This window comes from Myripristis murdjan, chromosome 13, assembly GCF_902150065.1.
Source record: "Myripristis murdjan chromosome 13, fMyrMur1.1, whole genome shotgun sequence".
NCBI classification, from domain to species: domain Eukaryota; kingdom Metazoa; phylum Chordata; class Actinopteri; order Holocentriformes; family Holocentridae; genus Myripristis; species Myripristis murdjan.
In genome coordinates this window covers 5,368,915-5,390,791 of record NC_043992.1, presented here as the reverse complement: position 1 = coordinate 5,390,791, position 21,877 = coordinate 5,368,915, and the positions used below count along the sequence as shown (strand labels likewise).

At 43.4% G+C, this 21,877-nt stretch overlaps 1 protein-coding gene across 3 annotated transcripts in view; it reads left to right on the top strand.

Moving 5' to 3' along the window:
* The window catches only part of eml2 (EMAP like 2), a 45,564-nt gene extending 25,023 nt beyond the window's left edge, over nt 1-20,541 (top strand). For all 3 annotated transcript variants that reach the window (XM_030066703.1, XM_030066704.1, XM_030066705.1), the window contains 18 exons: nt 5,750-5,778; nt 7,123-7,252; nt 8,191-8,340; nt 9,081-9,150; nt 9,269-9,379; nt 10,167-10,262; nt 10,481-10,615; nt 11,711-11,810; nt 11,926-12,080; nt 12,419-12,544; nt 12,889-13,020; nt 13,198-13,265; nt 13,678-13,766; nt 15,035-15,132; nt 15,547-15,634; nt 16,071-16,166; nt 17,295-17,425; nt 18,539-20,541. In XM_030066703.1, coding sequence (XP_029922563.1) covers nt 5,750-5,778; nt 7,123-7,252; nt 8,191-8,340; nt 9,081-9,150; nt 9,269-9,379; nt 10,167-10,262; nt 10,481-10,615; nt 11,711-11,810; nt 11,926-12,080; nt 12,419-12,544; nt 12,889-13,020; nt 13,198-13,265; nt 13,678-13,766; nt 15,035-15,132; nt 15,547-15,634; nt 16,071-16,166; nt 17,295-17,425; nt 18,539-18,664 — 1,930 coding nt within the window. In that variant the 3' untranslated portion in view covers nt 18,665-20,541. The remainder of the gene's footprint in view (nt 1-5,749; nt 5,779-7,122; nt 7,253-8,190; nt 8,341-9,080; nt 9,151-9,268; nt 9,380-10,166; nt 10,263-10,480; nt 10,616-11,710; nt 11,811-11,925; nt 12,081-12,418; nt 12,545-12,888; nt 13,021-13,197; nt 13,266-13,677; nt 13,767-15,034; nt 15,133-15,546; nt 15,635-16,070; nt 16,167-17,294; nt 17,426-18,538) is intronic.
* Nucleotides 20,542-21,877: the final 1,336 nt, after the last annotated feature.

Sequence of the window (21,877 nt, the reverse complement as noted above, 5' to 3'; positions counted from 1 at the left end):
TAATTTCAGTTTATTGCAGCTGGTTTGAGCTGCACTGGAAAAGAGTGTCAGCTGAGGCCTAAAATGTGAATGAGACACGTGCAGAGAAAGTGCCCAGAAAAAAAATTCTTGATGAGTATGACATACCGACTAGCATTCAGAGTTAAAATGATCAGGTTTCAGCAATCCAAAGCATGCTGTGGTTTGCCAAACACATTCAGAGCATGGTGCAGCACCAGACATTCAACATTCAAACTGTCAAGATAAAACAAGCCTGGCTGACTCTTTTCCACTGTGGACCTTAAAGCTGAAATCAGAAACGTCGAGCAGAGTGAAAATGTCATCCACTGGCCAGTAACACAAACACACACGCTTTATTCACAACAATTCGCAAAACTGAAATTAAAATAGCTTGAACTAGTAACTAGTGCTGTCTGTGTATTTCCTGTGTGTGTGTGTGGCTGACGGGCCTGCTGGAGGTGCACTGGCTGTGCTTTGGTGCTGTGGACATTTCTTAGTAGCGGAGGATGGAGAGTGGCGATGTACCTGTTAGCTCCCAGTTCACCCGAATCCTCTGAACCGGCCCGGCCGCAGCCGCTCAGCCACTTCACTAAAACACAGAGCCACATCTGCATGAACCCGTTTGTCAGCTTTGTTTAACGCTGGGGGCTGTAAAGGTTTGGGAAACACTAGCCAATTTAGTAAAGAATATTCTTCTATATGGTTCTTTTTATTGTTATGATCTTATAGTCTTTTCAGCCTATAAACCGTGTGCCATCTGTGTGACCTGAGAGTTATTGACTTGTTCGCTTGGTTCAGTTTCATCTTGTTCAGGGTTAGAGTTACCAAATGAATAAATAAATAAATAAATTAGAATGAACCAGACAAACATGGATGATACATCAAAAAGTTCACACTGCAAAAAGTCAAAATCTTACCAAGATTATTTGTCTTATTTCAAGTAAAAATGTCTTATTTCTAGTCAAAATATCTCATTACACTTAAAATAAGACATGATCAGCTCAGAAATAATAATAAAAAAATTTAAAAAATAAAAAATTTTTCCTTGTGACACAAGTGAACAAGTAAAAATTTGCTTGTTCCATTGGCAAAATTTGTTTCTTGTTTCAAGTAAATTTTCACTTGAAACAAGTGAAAATTGTCTAAAGACAAGTAATTTCTGAGCTGATCATGTCTTATTTTAAGTGTAATGAGATATTTTGACTAGAAACAAGACATTTTTACTTGAAATAAGACAAATAATCTTGGTAAGATTTTGACTTTTTGCAGTGCAGTGTTGTCTTGTGGATGTAGCCACAACAGGCGTGAAGCAGAGTGACATGTGCCTTGGGCACTGGCACCGCCAGACGCCGTGACGCCGTGTTCACGGGTTTTGCCGGCAGCTCCAGAAACGTGTTGCTCTCCAGGGCCTTTGTCTTGTCTGCTCGTTCAGCGTTTTCTGCTGAAGCTGTGACAGCAGGATCGAAGCGAGCTCACGTCTCCTTTTCCCATGAGAAGCTCCGCCATGTCCACATCTGGCTGCTCCAGCAGAAACTGGCCTCAAACGCTGAGGCAGATCTACGGGTGGGCCTGGATGGGCGTAGGCCCACCCAGATTGACAGCTTGCCCACCCTATCAGATTCAAGACCAAAAAATAACTAACTAAATAAATAAATGTTTTAATGTCCTTTTTCCAACGTTTATTTTATGAAATGAGTAGCCTACTAGGAAATTGCATACCAAAATTTATTACGTGTCCGAGAGGTTTTTTTTTCTTTCATCATATCATTTTATACATGTCTATCTAAAAAAATAAACAAAATGAAATAACAGGCCCATCCAGAATTTTTTAGGCCCACCCATTAGCCATGTTCTGTATCCGCCACTGCTCAAACGCCTCTTTATTTCTATAAACTCAGACACAGACATGTTGAACTAACTGAACTGAACCTCCACTGTTATCAGGACAAGCTCGTGGCTCCAGAGCGTCCAAGTCTCAGCGGCCAAAGACGGGCCGTCCCTTGTTGCCATGGATATTTGTTTGTGGACATTTGTTGTCCGAGGAGCCCAAACTGTGTTCAGAGTGCAGAAAACACCAAGCAGGACTCTGAACGTCTCGTATTAATCAGCTCTGTGTTTGTGCCTTTCTCTCTCCCTGGAAACGGTCCGCCCTGTCCCGCTGCCAGATACCCAGCATGCACTGCACTAATTACTGGCTCTGAATCAATCTTGATCTCTCATTGGCTAGAAGTGCACCACTCCTCCTCGTCCTCCAGGCAGACCACACACACACACACACACACACACACACACACACACACAGTTTAGAGACAAACAGGGCTTTATGTGCTGGATGTGGTTATTTTCAAGCGCCGACACCCTGCCTGGTTGTCTCCAGCTGCTCAGAACCACAGCAGATGCTTCTGACTGCCCTGTCATGCCCTTTTATACACACACACACACACACACACACACACACACAGGCCCTAACCTCATGTCTGAAACTTTTGATGTTTGTCCTCACTCCTTTTCTGTTTTTTGTTTTTTGTTGGCGTGTCCTCAGTCGCTTTGTAAAACTCTTTGTGCCAAGTCAGTTTTGTAGAAAATCAAAGCGTCATGAGCTCGTTTTGCTGGAGGCGGTGTGACGAGCTCAGGCAGACACTGAGACTTTGATGCTCGTCCCAGTCAACTCTCTGCTAAACACACACAGCTGATCCAGGTCCTTCTCTTGCAGACTTCTCCAGTCTCTTCGTGTCTGTATGTCTGCTCCAAGTCAAGGTTACGTCACCTTTTTTTTTTTTTTTTTTTTAACAGATTGCTGATAGTGTGTGAACAACAAGATGTGCCAAATATGTCAGTCTGTATAGTTGACATCATGAGTCTCAGGCCTGACTCTGTTGACAGTGTGATTGACTCACAGTCACAGGTTATAAAAAAAAAAAAAAGTGTTTGGTCTTTTTTTGTTGTCGTCACTTTTGCACCCTTTCTGTTTTTGCATCTTTTTGCCTGTTTGGGGTTTGTTGTATTTTTGTTGCTGGTGTGTAAGTTCTTGTTGGACTGTTTTTGACTTTTGAGCACAGACACCTGAAACAAACATAAGGTGCTACGACTTTTCCCCGGAGGCCAGACGTCTTTTCCTCTTGCTCTGGCAGTGAAGATGTGTGTGTGTGTGTGTGTGTGCGTGTGTGTGTGTGTCTGTGAGGGAATCTGCGTGCAGGAGACGAGTGTGTATCCTGCACAAAACGAACAAAATCAGACACGTCTCTTCAGGCTCGTGTACCCTCTAGCTGCTGAACAGGTAGACGGAGCTGTCAGTTCCTCCTGATCTAGCTTTACTTCACAGCTGTTGCCATGGCGACATCCACCTGTCCACCGAGGCAGCTTGTCGGCATGCTGACGGAGCCTGATTGGTTGACAGCGTCCTGACAGGTGGGGCTGAGCTGTCAGCGGGCACTTGCGGTTGGCTGATGGCCAGCTGATTCAGGACGTGCCGTCAGCGCGGCTCAGCTGATGCAACCCGACGAGGACGCCGCCAATACAAGTTTGAGTCATCTAATTTCACATTTTGGCAAAGTGGCTGCCTGTGTGGCTGGCTCGCTGACTCAGTGGTCGTCAGTGAAGATTTAAAGGGACAATCTGGAGTGTTTTCATATAACATGTCTGTTTTGCTGCTCTCGGATCACTTTAACACTCAAGTTATGAAGCCTGCAGTCACTGCATGAGAGCGCTGACGGCTGCTGTGGTAAACTCTCTGGTAGCTCTTCCCTGTAGAAAAATTTACATGCAAGACGTTTTACTACCACTACTACTGCTGCTACTACCACTACTACTACTACTATTACCACTATTACTACCACTACCACTACTCATAATAATAAGAAGGAGAAGAAGAAGGAGAAGGAGAAGAAGTATTATTATTGTTATTATTCTAGACTTTATTTGTAGAGCATCTTTCATAGCATCTTTCAAGTCAAGTTTATTTCTATAGCTCCATTCATACACAAAGCAATTCAAAGTGCTTTACAGAGGAATAGAAATACATTAATAAAAAATAACATTGAGAAAACATGAAGAGTATAAAATTCAAGATTTTTATTCGTCACATGCATGAATGTACGGGTACAGCAGCAGTGAAATGTGATTGCAACAACTCCAGCACTGTGCAAGTAAAAAATAGATAGGACAAAATAGATAAAAAAAATAAAATAAAAATAAAATAGTAAGTATATATAACATTCCTATATTCAATATACAACCAATGTACAATATACAGCAATATATATAATAAGTACAATAAGTACAAATAAGTAGAAGTCAATGAAAGCAAAAAAAAAAAAGAAAAAAAAAAGGAAAAATTACGTGACCACCCTCTAATCATAAAATACATGTTTATTGGTAATCTGCATGAACAGACAAAGAAAACAGAAATTCAGACTATCAACAGAAAACCCAGGGCCCGCCCACGCCGTTTGATTGGCAGGCGGTCTGTCGAAGCAGCGCGGTGATGAACCCGTTGGCGCTGCACAGCTCCGAGCTCCGGCTGCTTTACATTCCGCTGACAGCAGAGCATCCGGCCGTGTAAATGTTGACACAGCCAGCAACAAGGCAGGCTGACGAGAGACAAATTAGATCTGAAATGATCTAAAAACACGTCTGTAGTCTCCATCATTTTCTCCTTGTCATCGTGCCACAGCCTCCGTCACTCTGTTGCTCTCTCTCATCTCTTTTCTCATTGAGTTTCTTGGTCTTGTGTCACAGCGGCTGGACAAGCAGCACATCCTCAGTGTGTTTGTGTACCTGGTGGATGTGGTGATAACAGGATGTGTGTTTGTTTGCTTTGAGCCTGTCAAGGATCTTCTTTCTATCCGCTCATGTGCAGAATCATGAACTTTATGCTCAAGCAAAAACGGAGGTGTGTCCTCAGCTCTGTGACTGACGTGCATACAGTAAAATGAAGGAAAACACAAAATTTGATGAATTTATTGAAATTCTGATCAAAGTTGTTCTGTACAGCACCGACAGACAGCCACTGATCTGTAGGATGGGTGTCAAAATAAAGGCTTTCACATCGACTTCACTGCAAAAACTCAAAATCTTACCAAGATTATTTGTCTTACTTCAAGTCAAAAATGTCTTATTCCTAGTCAAAATATCTCATTACCCTTAAAATAAGACATGATCACCTCAGAAGTAACTTGTTTTTAGACAATTGTCTCTTGTTTCAAGTGAAAATTTGCTTGAAACAAGTGAAAATTTGCTTGTTTCATTGGCAAAATTTGTTCCTTGTTTCTAGCTAATTTTCACTTATTTCAAGTGAATTTTCACTTTTTCCACTGGCAAATTTTGCCAATGAAATGAATGACAAATGACTAGAAATAAGACATTTTTGACTTGAAATAAGACAAATAATCTTGGTAAGATTTTGCGTTTTTGCAGTGTGGGCAGGTTACCACTACTGATGTTTTTGATGCTCCATTTTTGAACAATCCAAAAGATTAAAAAAACAGCCAAAAATGTTGTCATTCACTTCTTTTAGGTGCAATGTACAGTGATGAAAATAGACTTTGAACTCTGAGGAGCTGTGCCGCCGTGTTTCTGCTGAGAGACGTCACTGCTCGTTTTCCATCTGACTGGGAAATGAGCGGTCAGGGCTGCAGCCGACGGCTCATCATAAATAATTAAGAGTCCTACAGGAACTGCTAAAGTTAGGGACTGGCTTCTCAGGAGCTGTAGAAACTCTGCTGATGACTTTGCTTTTTTTCTGTTTCAGCAAATCCAAAGAATGCACCCTCAATGCAGGTGAGTTGAGTTTTTCGTCCCCCCCTTGCTTTGCACGGTGTTTCTGTGTGTGCTGCATGCAAATTGAGTCCCCACACACCCTTATAATCTTTACTACAACGCTCATGTGTGTAATTCATTTGGCACATCAAATTAAAAGCCCCCAAGTATCCTTGAAGGGCAAATGAACATTTTAATAGCATTTTGTGAAGGACTGGACATTTCTCAGTGGAGATATTAGAGGAGCTGCTGAGCTGAAGCTGAAGGCATGGATAACATAAATGAAATCTCATGCTGTGTTTGGATATATTGTCCAGCGTGTCCATCATGTCGAATTAATAAGTCATTCAAAGGGACAGTTTTGTATGTTGAAATTCAGTTTCCTCTAGCTGTGCGGCTGACAATTATAGGAGCTTGCAGGAAATGCAACAAGAGAAATTCAAAGCCTTTACAAAATGTCAGCTACATGCTGCACTTGTTTGCTGCAGAGAGCATTTTACACACATTCCCTGGCGACTTTAAAGGGGAAGAATCCCCCTCAGATCCTCTCAGACGTTATCTTGTGATGAAATGTTGCACGTTTCTCTTAATTTGACCTGTCTCACTAAACTGCCTGCTCTGCCTCTGCTTCTGTCTTTACTCCCTCCTCAGTTAGTAATTTCCTACATTTCCCACAATGCCTTTGGGGTCTGGCTCACAAGAGGCCCTCGCTGTTTGTTTCTAAGGCACTGCCAGTTATCCACTTACAGAAATAAGAAAAACACAGCATGACGGGAGCCAGACATGTCCGGCACATGTGGAGTCTCTGTTTTCTGTCAGAGATTCAGGGAGGATTTTTAATCTGCGTCTCTTGAGCCGGGCGATATTTCCAAAAAAAATAAAATCTTGATTTTTTTCAAACTTTTCATGATGTATACTTTTAATTAGGATTTTTCACTAACCACATCTACTAACTACGGGAATCAGCAGACACGATCCACGTCGTGGCAAGATGTGGCGTGGTCAGAATCTCAATTTTTTGATTCAAATGTTTTTGCATCGATTTATAACATAAATCCAAATCAATTGATTTCATTGATTTATCGCCCAGCCCTAATTAAGCCCCATCAGACAAAACTGCTCTCCAGCTCAGACCTGCACACCAGGCCACAGGCTCAGATGAGATGAACATAAAGTGTGTTTGTGTGAGTGTGTGTGTGTGTGTGTGTCTGTTGCATTAACACAGCACTGTAGCAGTAAAGAGACAGAGTAGTGTGCCTGTCTGCCCTTCCTCTCTCCTCCTCCTCCTCCACCTCTCTCTCTCCATCCTGCTCTCTCGCCTCTCTCTTCTTAACCCTCCTCTCCTCCCTCTCTGTCTCCCTCCAGAGGACGGCTACGTGAGGATGTTTCTTCGAGGGCGTCCCGTCACCATGCACATCCCGGACGAGCAGAGGGAGAGCTACAGCCTGGACCACAAGGCGGCGCTGCCTGACCGCAAGCTCAAACTGCAGTGGGTGTATCCTGCTCGCTGAGGAACGGACGGGTCTAATGTTTCTCTGGGGGCCCACGAGTGAATGAATGAGTATGACTGAGTGAATGCAGTCTGGACACAAAGCAGACACAGATATGTTCAAGTGTATAAAGGCTCCATGGGCATTCTAAGTTAAATGATGATATTTATTTATTAAATCATGGTAGATTCAGTGGGGCCTGTATGTTTTCTCTGTGTTTCTGTTATTTAAATTGCGTCAGTTGTTATTGCTTTAGTTACAGTAGATGGTATTACGATATGCCACGTTAATGTGTTGCAATGTGAATGGGTGTTTTGTGTTGTCACTGTGTGATCTACATGGACCTCAGGGGGAAAAGCTGCAGCGACACAAAAGCTAAAGGGATCTTAACACCTGATGATTCCAGCCCGTTCTTTAGTGAGGGGGCAGGGGGGCTTCAGGAGGAAATAAAAGGTCAACAGTCGATGCCACGTAGAAGTGATAAAAATCATCTGAAAGCTGGCAACCTGAAGATTGATTTGAGATGCAGCTCAGCAAATTTGGACTGCAGTGTTTGTGGCCCAAACTGCATGGGATTAGCAGAAGGTGGGCATGTCTGCAAAGGGGAGAGCCGTGGCTGCCCAGAGAACCCATTTTCATTCACACATCTGGAGGTCAGAGGTCAAGGGACCCTGCTGGAAACGCCCATGCTCACCAAAATTTTGCCTAACTGAGGAACAATATTTAGCTGCATTTCCACCAACTTAGTATGACATCAGTTCCTTAGGTCATCTAGTTTCACATGATACCAGTGTCTTCACTCCAGTTTTAGGGTTAGCCTCTGCAGCCTCTGAGAGACAGCATGTCGGCGTGTGTCGCTCAGTCTGGTGCTTGTTCCAGTTTTGCAGTCTGTCGCGGCTCGCCCCGCGTCACTGTGTTGTTTCCTTAACCCGCTGCGGTTCAGGTACGGCTACCGCGGGCGTGACTGTCGCTCCAACCTCTACCTGCTGCCCACGGGAGAGATCGTCTACTTCAACGCCTCGGTGGTGGTGCTGTACAACACCGAGGAGCAGCAGCAGAGGCACTACCTGGGCCACAACGACGATGTCAAATGGTGAGGCGACGCCAGCGGAGGGAGGAGGACACTGGGAGTGATGGGGGGGTTAGGGATGGTACGAGTCCTGGGCGTGGGGCCAGACGTCGCACCAGTTCTAGAAACAGTACAGGGCTGCCAGGCTGGTGACCAGGCTTCAGCTTGGCAATCACCTGATATTTTGAGTAATTAATTAAGATACAGTTATATGTCAGCTTAATAATGACAGTGTGACAACTGGTGTTGAAAGTTGAAGTTGGTGATGTAGTTGGTTGCAGGTTCCTCTGCTGTTTAGAAGCAGAAGCAGAAACTGCTTTGGTGAATGTAAACCACAGAGAATCTGTTACTGCTGCTGGAAATAGTTGGTTTTCTCTGTGGTTTATAGAACACCAAAAAGCCATAACAAGTCACTGTGTCAACTGTGTGTTTCTAATGCAAATTTGAAAAACTGTGAAATCTAATCTCCCCAAATTTCCTTGAAAGGCAGAGATAATAATGAAAACTAACTGTGCTGTGGCAGTGACACTGCATGCTTTCTCTCTTCAACAGTGGACGGGAGCAAAGTGTCAGTGCCTATACTAATGCATTATACATTCAATTATACATTACAATGACTTTTGCAGAAAAACGTTCGAGCCCACAGGTGGAGCCGCGTTGTCGTCACGTGTCTGGAATTTACCTTCTTTTTCCACAAATCTGAAAGCAGTGTCTTCTGAGGGACAAAACATAATAATAATAATTAACATGTTTTCTCTCCTCAGCTTGAGTGTGCATCCTGACATGGTTACCATAGCAACGGGACAAGTGGCTGGGACCTCTAAAGATGGGAAGGTAGCGTGCACATCGTCAGTCACAGTTTCGGTGTTTGAGTTGGCTTCCTCTGTGGTAACTCTCTGAGCTGAGAGGTTGTTTGCGTCTCTGATTGGCTCCCTGTCCCGTCCCTGTTCAGCTGCTGGCCCCTCACGTTCGTGTCTGGGACTCTGTGAGCCTCAACACCCTCCATGTGATCGGGATGGGCGTGTTCGACAGGGCCGTCACCTGCGTGTCCTTCTCCAAGTCGGTAAGACCACACTGACACTGTGCTGTTCACTTTGGATCTTTGCGTTGTTGATTTCACATCTTGACCTGGAGAGATTTTCATCGGCACAAAGTGATTTCTGCTTTAGCCGCCGGAAACTGTGGAAAATGCCATAAAGGCTGGGAGCTGTCTTCAGTTGTAAAGATGTGCGATATGTTCTTAATGAACACATAGAATCACTGATTAATAGTCTAATAATGTGAGCATTAGGATGAAAACTGGTAGTTCATACTGTTCAAAATCAGTTTTAGATGTTATGTACCTTTTGAGGTTGTGATCGCTGGGTAATGCAGCGATGTGATGTCATTTGATGTGATTCGATGTGATGTCATTTCTTAAAGTGACAGGTCTCATCACATCCTGGAGCCACTTACAGGGACTTCATCCCATTCTGACATGTTATTATGTTGTCAACAGTCAATTGCATTATCACTTAATTTCTGCACAACTGACTCAACTGAAAGTGTTTCAAGTTTGAAATATAAATTGACATTTTGTGGATGTTTTGGTTCAAAGCGTGATGCCTTTCCACGAGTTGATGAATGTGCTGTTAGCAGAACATTAGATAAAAATAGAAAACAGTATACCTGTGGATTGGATTTGAGAACTTTTTCGTGGTAGAGATTTTCAATTTTCAGAACAGCTCATTTTGTGTAGTTTGAACAGACTTTAGCTGTGATCTGAGCATTTTGACCTGAAAAACAAACAAACAAAAAGTGGCCAGCATGCGGCTGCACAGAGAAAACTCAGCTCTTCTTCTGCTCCTCAGAACGGCGGCGCCTTCCTCTGCGCTGTGGACGACGCCAACGATCACATCCTGTCGGTCTGGAACTGGCAGAAGGAGAAGCAGCTGGCTGACGTCAAGGTACACCGACCCTCGACCCTTGACCTTTGACCACTTGACCCAGACGTCTCATTACTGATATTGGTTCTGGACTCTAAGGATCAGTCGTCGATCAGCTACTTTTAGAGAGCAACGCCGGTTTAGCAGATCAGCTTTTGGCGACTGGGCAGAAGGTTTTGTGTTTTAGATGTAGTCTTTTCACAATAAAGATGTGGTCTCTGTGCCTCCTGTCTCTGCAGTGCTCCAATGACTCCGTGCTGGGAGCCGTGTTTCATCCCATGGACGCCAACCTGATCGTCACCTGTGGAAAATCTCACATCAACTTCTGGACCATGGAGGGCAACACACTCACCAAGAGGCAGGGCCTGTTCGAGGTACACAAATAATAATGTAGAGAACAATTTTTACTGTGTTCTCAAAATATCATAAATAAACCTTGTTAGCTCACGCTGTCGTGCAGAAAACATCGTCATTGGCTGCTTTGTGATGAGTTGATACCTGGTTGGTCACCTGAAGCCTCCAGGGTGTCAGAGGGTGCTGAGAGCCTTACAAGTTGAAAAATTGAGAAAAATATAAGAGCTTGAAATTTCTAACAATAAATGCTTTCAAAAGGATTATCTACACACTAGACTGGAGCTAAGACTTCATGAATGTGATGTGATAAAACATGATTTGCAGGTCTTCATCAGACTTCACCGGAGGAAGTGGATATTCCTTTTTGAAGCATTTCCCTCACTTATTCAGCATCTGGTCTAAATTTAGACCACATATGCACAGTTCCACTACCCCTTTTTTGGTTAAAAAAAAAAAAAAAATGGAAAAGAGTTTTTTTTTTTAAACAAAGAACACAGTTTCCACAGTCTGCCTCAGCTCTCTCTTTAGCGCCACCAACGCCTCACATCCTGAAGGAGCGGCTGTGATGGAGCTTTGTGTCGATGGAGCAGCTGTGTTCACTTTTAATTGAATGATTTCACAGAGATGACAGAACCATCATGTCTGTCTCTGGCCGATAACGCCTGTCTGTCCCTCACCACTTTATTTTATTTTATTTTATTGATTTATTTGATAGGGACAATGCATATTCATGAACATTAGTGAGAGATACACCCATGTAAATATGCCAGAGTTAGTAAAAAACAACTTGTCAGTTTTGAGTCCCTAAATTTCACCGAACAAAACCTTGAAAGTTATTTTTTTTTTAAATCGATTGTCCCGGTGTCACACAATTAATTTTCTATGACAACTGGACCAAACAGGTAAGCTGCCACCAGCTGTTTCCCATCAGCAGCTGGAGCCCCTGTTGTCCCCAGATGTGATGAGACTTCTCAGCCGTCGGCCACCTCACAGCAGCCGGGACAGCGGCGCAGTGTTGCTGGCATATGAACTGTTAATGTTTCCTTACGATTGTACAGCAGTGACTAAGACAGGCATTGGTTCATCTAAACAAATCTCCGTCTCTCTCTCTCTAGAAACATGAAAAGCCGAAGTACGTGTTGTGTGTGGCGTTTGCTGAAAACGGAGACGCCATCACAGGAGACTCCAGCGGAAACATCTACGTCTGGGCCAAAGGTAGATTCCCTCGTCCTGCCTCTCCTCAGGACACGGGGGGGGCTTCGCTCTGGGGGTCCACAAAGGCGGGATGCCCTCTGTCTGTGCTCTGATTGGCTGCTCATGTGACTGACAGGTGGAAACCGCATCAGCCAGGTGGTGTCTGGGGCCCACGAGGGCGGCATCTTCTCCGTGTGTGTGCTGAAGGACGGCACCGTGGTGTCCGGAGGAGGGAAGGACCGCAAGGTGGTGCTGTGGGACCGAGACTACAGCAAGCAGTCTGAGATGGAGGTGAGCAAACCTTTCGATCGCCTGATTGATCAGCTTATTGATCCTGCAGGATCACTGCAGCAGTAAAGAGGAAAACTGCTGAATTCACACTGTGTGCAGACCTTTGGACAGAATGAATTAAAAACATGAATATCAACTGTGAGAAAATAGTCTAGTTTTTTTATCGCAGACCGAGATTGACTGTGAATATTGATCACTCCGTAACATATTGACAGACATACATGTTGCTGGTGTCACACATTATTTATTTTTTGAAGGCCAAGGAGGGAGATTTTTATCTACTTATAGAAGTCGTTCAAATGTGTGTTGAATTTGTGTGTGTTGTGGTGTGTGTTCAGGTGGGCGAGGCGTTCGGTCCTGTTCGCGCTCTGGCTGAAGGCAAACCAGGAGAGCTGTTCATCGGAACCACCAAGAACGCCATCATCAGAGCTGCCTTCCCCGATACACTCACCCCTATCGTACAGGTACACACACACACACACACACACACACACACACTCTAGAGCCATCATCAGAGCTGCCTTCCCCGATACACTCACCCCTATCGTACAGGTACACACACACACACACACACACACACACTCTAGAGCCATCATCAGAGCTGCTGATACACACACACACACGCCCACATAGATGATTCACATGTTCCTGTTGTAGCTGCTGGTGAAAACCACTGACTGTGTTTTGCACACACTTTGACTCACTCCATAACACACTGACAGACGTGTCACTCGTCACGCAGTTTACCCAGAGGGACTGAGCTTTACACGGTAATGTGTGTGAAGCAGAGTGTGTCGTGCTGTTGCAGGGCCACACAGACGAACTGTGGGGTCTGGACGTCCATCCCACCATGGAGCAGTTTGTCACCTGCTCCCAGGACAGGCAGGTCCACCTCTGGGACACCAACTCCCATCAGCCCCTCTGGAGCAAGACCATCGAGGTGAGCAGGAAGCCCACAGCTGTGTTTCCAAGGATCAGACAGTTAAAACAGTCCAGATAGAAACAGTCAGCGCTGCAGGACGATTCATATTAGATAAAGAATTAGATAAAGAGTGAAATACAGTAGATTACAGCAGGCAGCAGACCACAGTGCTGACTCTCCTCTCCTCTGCTCAAGGATCCGGCGAGGTCTGCAGGTTTCCATCCCAGTGGGGCTGTTCTGGCGGTGGGAACCATGACTGGCAGGTCGGCCCCGTCACAGACATTTTCCCATTTAAACATTTAAATTTAGCAGCTAACAGTAACAGTCACATCTGAAACGGCACAGTAAACCCAAGACAACAAGATATGTCATTTCTAAAGCAACAATGTCATGAGACGCCAGTGAACATAGAATCAGAACCAGATTTATTTTCACACACAGGGGCTTCAGCTGTTGTGCTGCTGTAGGTCACATTTAACATAAGAACAATGCAAAGCCTATATTAGGCCGCACTTTCTGAGGTCATGTGTAAAGAAATGTTGGCTAAAATATTGTATCAAAATTATGACTATAACATTTGTTAATGGGGGAGGGCATTATATTATAGTAGCTTAAGAAAAGATTTTGTTATTATTAATTGATTGGTGTGTGTGTGTGTGTGTGTGTGTGTTACAGGTGGTTGGTGCTGGACACTGACACCAGGGACCTTGTTTCTATGCACACAGACGGCAATGAGATCATTTCCAACATCAAGTACTCCCCAGGTGCAGCACTGACTGCTTTATGTTCTCTGCCAAGCTGCTGCTGGGATCAGAGCACAAAGCTCATTACAGAATGTTCACTTTCAAATGCAGTTTGATTAACTCCAAGTTCGTTTAAAGACACATCATTAGTGTTGCTGTTTTCAGGCCGGTGGAAAGGCTTTTGAATGAATCTCTCAGGTCAAAGGTTCACCATGACACAGACAAAACATACTATGGACACTTTAGAAAAACAAGTGAGGAGTGGATTGGAGACACTGTCTTGTGCCTCAGCAACAACCACGACAGTGCCCTTTAGCAAGGCAGTCGACTTCCAGTTGCTGCTCTGTAGTGTGGTTGCATGGGGCATCTGTCTATAATAGAAAACGAGGCCCTAAACATTTTTGAAAATGAGCAGCTAACCATGAAGGTGCTTGGATTGTTTTATTTTATACCCATATAACACCCAAATTCACCATCACCATCACTAGGAAAACATTGTGTTGTGTACTACAGGATCATGAGCAAAAAAATGTGGCCTGTAATTTGGACCAGTGTCATGCTTTACCTCAAACTGGACCCTGAGAGTCCCTGCGCCCGCTGTAGGAGTGGATGTGTGACTCTGAGCAGCTTTGGCCACAGGCTGGCGTTTCCATGCACAGGACACACACACACACACACACACACACTCTGTCCTAACTGTGCACGTCATCAGCCCAAAAGTATAAACCACACACTCTATATCAGGGGTCTTCAACATTTTTCAAGACAAGGACCCCCAAGCTAATTGAGTGATGGAGCAATATATATTGTATAAAATTGGGTTTTATATTAAACTGGGCCTAGTGACATGTATAAATGTACCTTGTTATTGTGCATTCAATACTAAGCTATTCAATTAAAATACAGGTATAATTATTCAGGTTTTATTTTAAACGTGCAAGGTAATGTGACAGGAAAAGCTAAAGTGGAAACAAAAATAAGTGATGGCCTATTAATGCCACTGTCATGAATAAACCTATCTGTAACATTGCAATGTGTGTTTAAAGATGTTTAAATTTGTGGAGGAAAAAATCGGGGGGAAAAAAATTAGTTTATTAAAAATTGTGTAATCAGCCAAAAACTTGCTGTTCAGTCCGCAGTACCTCTGCAGACTCACTAGGGGTCACGGACCCCCTGTTGAAGACCTCTGCTCTATATGAAGAGCTTTCTCTTCTCTGCTGTGTAATGTGTCATTTCTGCTCTAGTTTTCTGCTCAAACCACTTCTGACTCTTTCTTCCCTTTTCCATAGATGGCAACTTCCTGGCTGTCGGTTCCCATGACAACTTTGTTTACATCTACGCTGTGACAGAGAACGGCAGGAAGTACAGCCGTGTGGGGAAGTGCACTGTAAGTATCCCAGAAATCATTTCATGTCCCCTAACTTCAAACCACACGTCTTCATGAGTGAAGTTGACACGAAAGGAGAAATGAAAAATGAAAAACATTCAGATTCACTTGTTTGTTTGTTTTGTGGAAAAAGCAGGTGGTACATTTTTTTTACAGCTGTATTCTTACATTATTTCTTAATTTCTGCATTATGTGAGCATTAAGCAAATGCATTAAGTTAATAAGAAAAGGTTCCTTCCAAAATAAGAGAGGAAAATGACCTCTACTCTGCTCTTACAAACTGATTGCTGGTATGAAACTAAAAGGTGCATGAATGACCAATGTCAGATATCATATTTTCTCCTAGAGGGAAAGTAGTTCAGCTATTTTTTATTCAAAAGAAAGCACACACATCTGATTGTTGCTGCTCCTCAGGGCCACTCCAGCTTTGTGACCCACCTCGACTGGTCGACGGACAGCCAGTATCTCGTCACCAACTCAGGAGACTACGAGATCCTCTTCTGTAAGCTTCTTCCTGTCTATGTTCATGTAAAATATATACATGAAGGGAGGCCAGGCAATATGCACAAAATTCATATCAGCATAATCAGAAGTGCAAAATTACATGTAATCAACCTAGAGTTCATTAAATTGAGTATCAAGGATTATATAAGCCAGTATTTTTAAAATAATATTTACTAAATTTGCTTCTCATCTCCTTGCTTGAGAGTCTGTCCCAGTAACTATCATTGTTTACACACATGAAAATCCCTGCACAGAACATAGTTTTTAAGGACTGCATTGACCATTTCAAGTGACATTTAAAGGAGCAGTCTGTGATTTCTCCAAGATGGTGCCTCCACTTGGTTTGAGTCGGTGTTTTCTGACTTTACTGCGTGGTTACACCTTGCAAAGTGCAGGCTGTGTGTTTGACAGCAGCCTGGTTGTGTTTGTGTCAGGGGAGGCATCCAGTGGTAAACATGTGACCAGCATGGACACGGTGCGTAACCTGGAGTGGGCCACCTCCACCTGCCCTCTGGCCTTCAGCACCTTCGGTAGGCCTCCACAACTCACTGCTCAGCTCCATTCATCCTGTAACTCATTCTCTATGTTGGTTTATGCCTCTCTTTCCTCACATTCACATTTTGATGTGGTTGCCCCGGCACCTATGAGCTTTCCAGCCTCCATATTTATATTTTATATTTGTGTTGTTACCTGATGCTCGAGAGCAGAGCAGTTTGCAGTGAGTGTAAGAACAGATGAAATTCCAAGTTTTTCCAGGTGATTTTGCATGTTGGCAGCTCCACTTGGGAGTAGAAGGTAAAGCTTTGGAAAACCTGAACTTCAATACACAGAAATATCCAAAACCCAGAACATGGAGCAGTATTCATGAGTTCAGCTTTGTCTGGACTGAGCCGCTCGCTGCTTTTTAGGAGGTAGACTGCATTTTGAATTGTGATCGATCACTCGCTGTGGGCAGAGCAGTGACCGTACCTGAGAACCACAATTTAATTTGGGCAAACAGGGTCAATCTATAACATCTTACGTAGAGATGATGGGACAGTTGCAGACCCACTCTGAGTTCTGGCTAATAAGACTTGTGTGTTTTTTAACATACAAATCTGATCTATTGCAGCTGGATCAAATCCCACACTGCAAAAACTCAAAATCTTACCAAGATTATTTGTCTTATTTCAAGTCAAAAATGTCTTATTACTAGTCAAAATATCTCATTACACTTAAAATAAGACATGATCACCTCAGAAGTAACTTGTTTTTAGACAATTGTCTCTTGTTTCAAGTGAAAATTTGCTTGTTTCATTGGCAAAATTTGTTTCTTGTTTCTAGCTAATTTTCACTTATTTCAATTGAATTTTCACTTTTTCCACTGGCAAATTTTGCCAATGAAACAAGCAAATTTTCACTTGTTTCAAGTGAATTTTCACTTGAAAATTGTCTAAAAACAAGTTACTTCTGAGGTGATCATGTCTTATTTTAAGTGTAATGAGATATTTTGACTAGGAATAAGACATTTTTGACTTGAAATAAGACAAATAATCTTGGTAAGATTTTGCGTTTTTGCAGTGCATCACAGCTGTTTGGCTACCTCTCTCTGTCTTTTGGTCATTTATTTCACTCTCTTTGCTCTCATGTTATGTGTATTTTCTCTCTCTGTCTCTCAGGAGTGTGGCCAGACGGGGCGGACGGGACGGACATCAACGCCGTGTGCAGGTCACATGACGGCTCCCTGCTGGCCTCTGCCGATGACTTTGGCAAAGTGCACTTGTTCTCCTTCCCCTGCTCTCAACCAAGGGTCAGCACTTCTCTGATGACTGTGTGCATGATGGTTATTGCCGTTGAGTTTTTATTGTGTGCATGCTGCGTTTTCCGCCTCATGCGCCCGAGCCGCGCCGCAGTTTGTCTCCCGGACATATTCAGGGCTCTGTGGAGTCTCCTCTGGCCACACAGACGTCACTTTGCAGCAGAGACAGTCTGCAGCCACACGGCCCTGCCTTTTCTTCCCTGCTCTGCCTACACTGTGATTTAACTGATCCTGTGAAACACCATGCACGATCAGCAAAAAAAATAACAAAAGGCTCATCTGCCGTACGAGGTTTCAGTCTGGGATGGAGCCAAGCTTGTAACACGCATGATCGGTACCAGCTGTGTGTTTTGTTTTTTGTGTAGCATTCAGCAGTCACACACCGCCGAAATGCTCTGAGACGAGCTGAATGCCACCTCTGCGCTCAGTCGAGGTTGAGTGTGTTTTATAAAGTGTAAGTGCTGCTTTCAGCCACCAGCATTTAAACTGCAGTTGTAAACTTAATTATGCGTTTAGACAAGCTGGCTTCCATTAACACAGAAAGTCAGAGACTGCAAGTGGAGAAGTTCGTATTCTTTTTCCAACAATGACAACGGACGTGGACAAGAATACGCACAATACAAAGGAATACAACGGGACAAAACCAGGGGATTTGACACTAGAATTTTGTGTTTACAACTAAATGCAGTCACAGCTGAGTTTCACGAAAATTTGATGCTGATGCAAAAGTTGTTGGGATACGTTGATTTACATGGATCATTACCCCACAATGTACTGCTACAGCTTCAAATTTCAAATTATTTTAAAGATGCACCCTGCAAAACTGCAGATGGTTTATTGAAACTGATTGAACCCTAACCCCATCAGTGAGTTTGGTGGGTTTTTTTTGGTCACATGAATCTAAACAGTCCTCACTTCATGTGACCGCTGCACAGTGCACCTTCAGATGATGGAAACCAGTTCAACGTTTTCAGAGTCATGCTATAACTACACACTAGCTGCTCCTGTTTATTATAATATGTCGAGTAACAGACATTGTTGACTTCACTGTCTAGCATCTGTTTTATCATGTACGCCCCCTCTCTGTGCCCCGCCCCCCCGCAGGCTCCGAGCCACATGTACGGCGGCCACAGCAGCCACGTGACCAACATTGCCTTCCTGCACGACGACAGTCACCTGATCTCCACCGGCGGGAAAGACACCAGCGTCCTGCAGTGGGTGTTCGCCTAGGCCGCAGCAGCGTCTCTGCCGCTGCTCATCGCCACGGAAACGGCGTCCCCCCCCTCCCTTTAACACTGTCACCCCATCACTGTTTCCTCCTGCCCAGCAGAGGGCAGCACTTCTGTGCCTACTAGAAAACAACTTGACCAACCCCCAGATGTGGCTCCAGCCCGCAGGAGGCCATGAGAATGGAAGCTGTACCTTTTGAAATAAATTGAGTATTAAATAGCTGCGTGCAGTTTGTATTAGAAAGAGAGGAAAGCGCCTGTTGCTATGCAGGAAGTCTGTCTGGTAGAGCTGCACCAAACCCCTCAACCCCCCCGCCCGGCTGCTGCTGGTGACTACATGGTAAACTTGGGATGGCAGTGGTTTTAATATTAGTCTTAACTGTGCCTACACCTTATTTATCCTACCCCCTTGGCTTAAATCTTTCCCTTTAAGGATAATACCAGTGTATTGTTTTTTTGTTGTTGTTTTTTTGCTTGTTTTTCCCTCTTGCATTATTGCCCATACAGTTTTCCTGTCTGCAGGTCTGATCAGTTTCCACCCGGTCCTATTGTTTTTTAGAAAACCCATTAACAGATGACCTGCTGTAGCACTGAATGCAATCCATAATTTTAAGACACAGATTATGTATGGTTTCCTGAGGAGATAAGAGGAACCTGCTCAACTCAAATGTCAGCCAAGACAAAGACAGAAAAAATGGTGCTTGAAGCAAAAGTACATCCAAAAATAGTCATGAACAGCACCATATGTTTCAGCTACATGCCTACACCAGTGAGGAAGGCAAGACATAGTGGGATATTTTTTATAAATTAATAAAGAAGAATATTCAGGACTGTGTTTTTGAGTGCTGACTGGCCCGTTTCCATAGTACTTTGTGTTCTTTCCAAACATGACTTGATGAGGCTCCGTGTGGGTTAGATATGTAGGTGTGCTGCTCCCTGCCACAGCTCAATGTGAAGTGATCGTTGAGTTTGCAGTATTTTAACTACAAAACAGCCCACAGTCCTCCAAAAAAAAAAAAAAAAAAAAAAAAGTGGAAACTGCCCCATGTTATCATGAAAAATGAAAACAATCGCATGTTAAACACAAAAAAATTGCTGTGATAAGTAATTTAAAGGAGAATCCGCAGTCCGCATGATGGATCACAGCTGTTGATGCAGCAGTTTGTCTGTTGTTATTGTGGCTTTGAGAACAGCAGGACTTTCAGCAGGTCGATTAAACCAGCAGTGCAAGAAATACTAACAGCCTCTTGCAAATACATCAGCAGGTTTGGATGCTTTAACTGACCACTGGAAAAAAATTAAATAAATACCACTGGTATCATCTTTTAACCCCACTGTCCCTTTAAACCGTCTCTTCCCGTAACCTGATAAACCCTAATCCACACCTTAAGCTGAAGATTGTAGTTATTAAAGATTGTTGATATTGAGATTGTAAACAGTATGAAGTGTCTGTTTTGTCCCAAGCCTCCCATTTAGCCACCCAACTCCCCCCCTGGGCTCCTGTGTTTCTGATTGTACTACTACTGTAACTGTACCGTGCCGAGGAGGCACTAGATGGCGCTGCAATGCAAGAAAATTAGCATGTCCCAGGCTGCCCTCCTCCTGTAGATGCTGTTCATGTTCACGCAAAAGGTCTATAGAGTAAATATATATATATATATATGATGCAGTATATCCGAGTGGCTGTGTTATTTTAATATTTAACTGTAACAATGATGGATGTTCTGATTATTATTATTCTGATTGTTGTTCTTGAGGTTCTTGTGGCACTTTTAGCGATGGACAGAAGGGTGACGGTGGCTGCTGTACTGTAGAAGTGAGCTTCAGCTGTGCTTTGCCTTCTTCTGTTTTGTTAATAAAGTTTTTACCCGGGTACTATCCAGCGGACGGGGTTCGGCTCTTTTTGATTGTTCCAAATATCTGACATATGGCTCATGATTTTGATGCATTTAAAGTATATCTATGTTTTTTTCTTTCACACATGTTCCTTTAGTCCTTTATTTGTCATATATTGTATTTGATTCCCCCTGGCTTTGACTTTTTTTTTTTTTTTTTTTAATTTATATTCACATCATTTTTTGCTCAAGTTCTGAGATTTCTCAGTGTTTATTAATAATAGTGCTAGTAGTGCAGTTCTGTCCAAATGTTAGCCTTTCACTTATTTATTTTCCAGTCAAAATTGCCAGTTCAAGTTAAGTTCAAGTTATTTATTTATTTTTTTAGTTTCAGGAAACCTATTTAACACAAAAATACACAAAAGCCTCCATGACTAAATATAATATTGTAAGCATATTTAGTATATGCATATTTTGAATGGTTTATATACATTATTTAAGGATTAGAGGCCACATGTGGAGGCTGAGGGAAGGACATGAGGTTTCCACGTGGTGCTGTGGTGACTCCTGTCTGTTGCCTGTCAGCAGCAGGTCACAGTCACAGGGAAACATGTTTGTGAGCCGGAGCACCAGCAGGGAAACAGCACCTCCTGTTCCCTGGGCCAGCAGCACGCCCCCTGCTGGCCCCGAGGCTCTGTGCAGCTCCGGCTCTGAGGCCGACTGAGGAGGACTGCTGGTGTTTCTGGAATTCCTCAGGTGTTAATGCATGAATGTAACCTGTCCTGCGTCGCCATAAATAAACATGCACCCTGGAGCCGGCACGGTTAAATAAGGGCTGAAGGAAAAATCCACACTCTGACACGGAAACAAAAACAGCTGCAGGTGATGTGCCTTGCGTTTTGATGTTTTGTTTCTTCCCATGCATAAGTTCACATTCACAAATTTCCAGCTACAAAAGAAGTTTGGTTGCAGAAAATGTTTCATCAGTCTGAAACATCATTAAACGTGAGGTTTTGGTGTCAAATCGTCAAAATCACTGAGCAACGACTTCTTTTTCAACCCATTCAGCACAATAACATGCTGCCATTTTCCGCTTTTGCAAACCGACAAGTATGTTGAAATGGCAACGTTTCTGAACCAAAAACAGCATTAATCAGCTCGTCTCAAAATACCAATACCATAACATAATGTTGGCTACTTTAGCCACATGCGTTCGCTTCGTTAGCCACCAAAACCGCTCGGTTTAAGTTAGGAAAAGGTTTGTTGTCATGGTTGAAGTTAGGGAAAGGTCATGGTTAACATTACAAAACATTAGCTGACCTTTGCTGACATTAGCTAGCTGACAATTGGTAGCTAAAAATGAACTCAGCTGTTGTTAG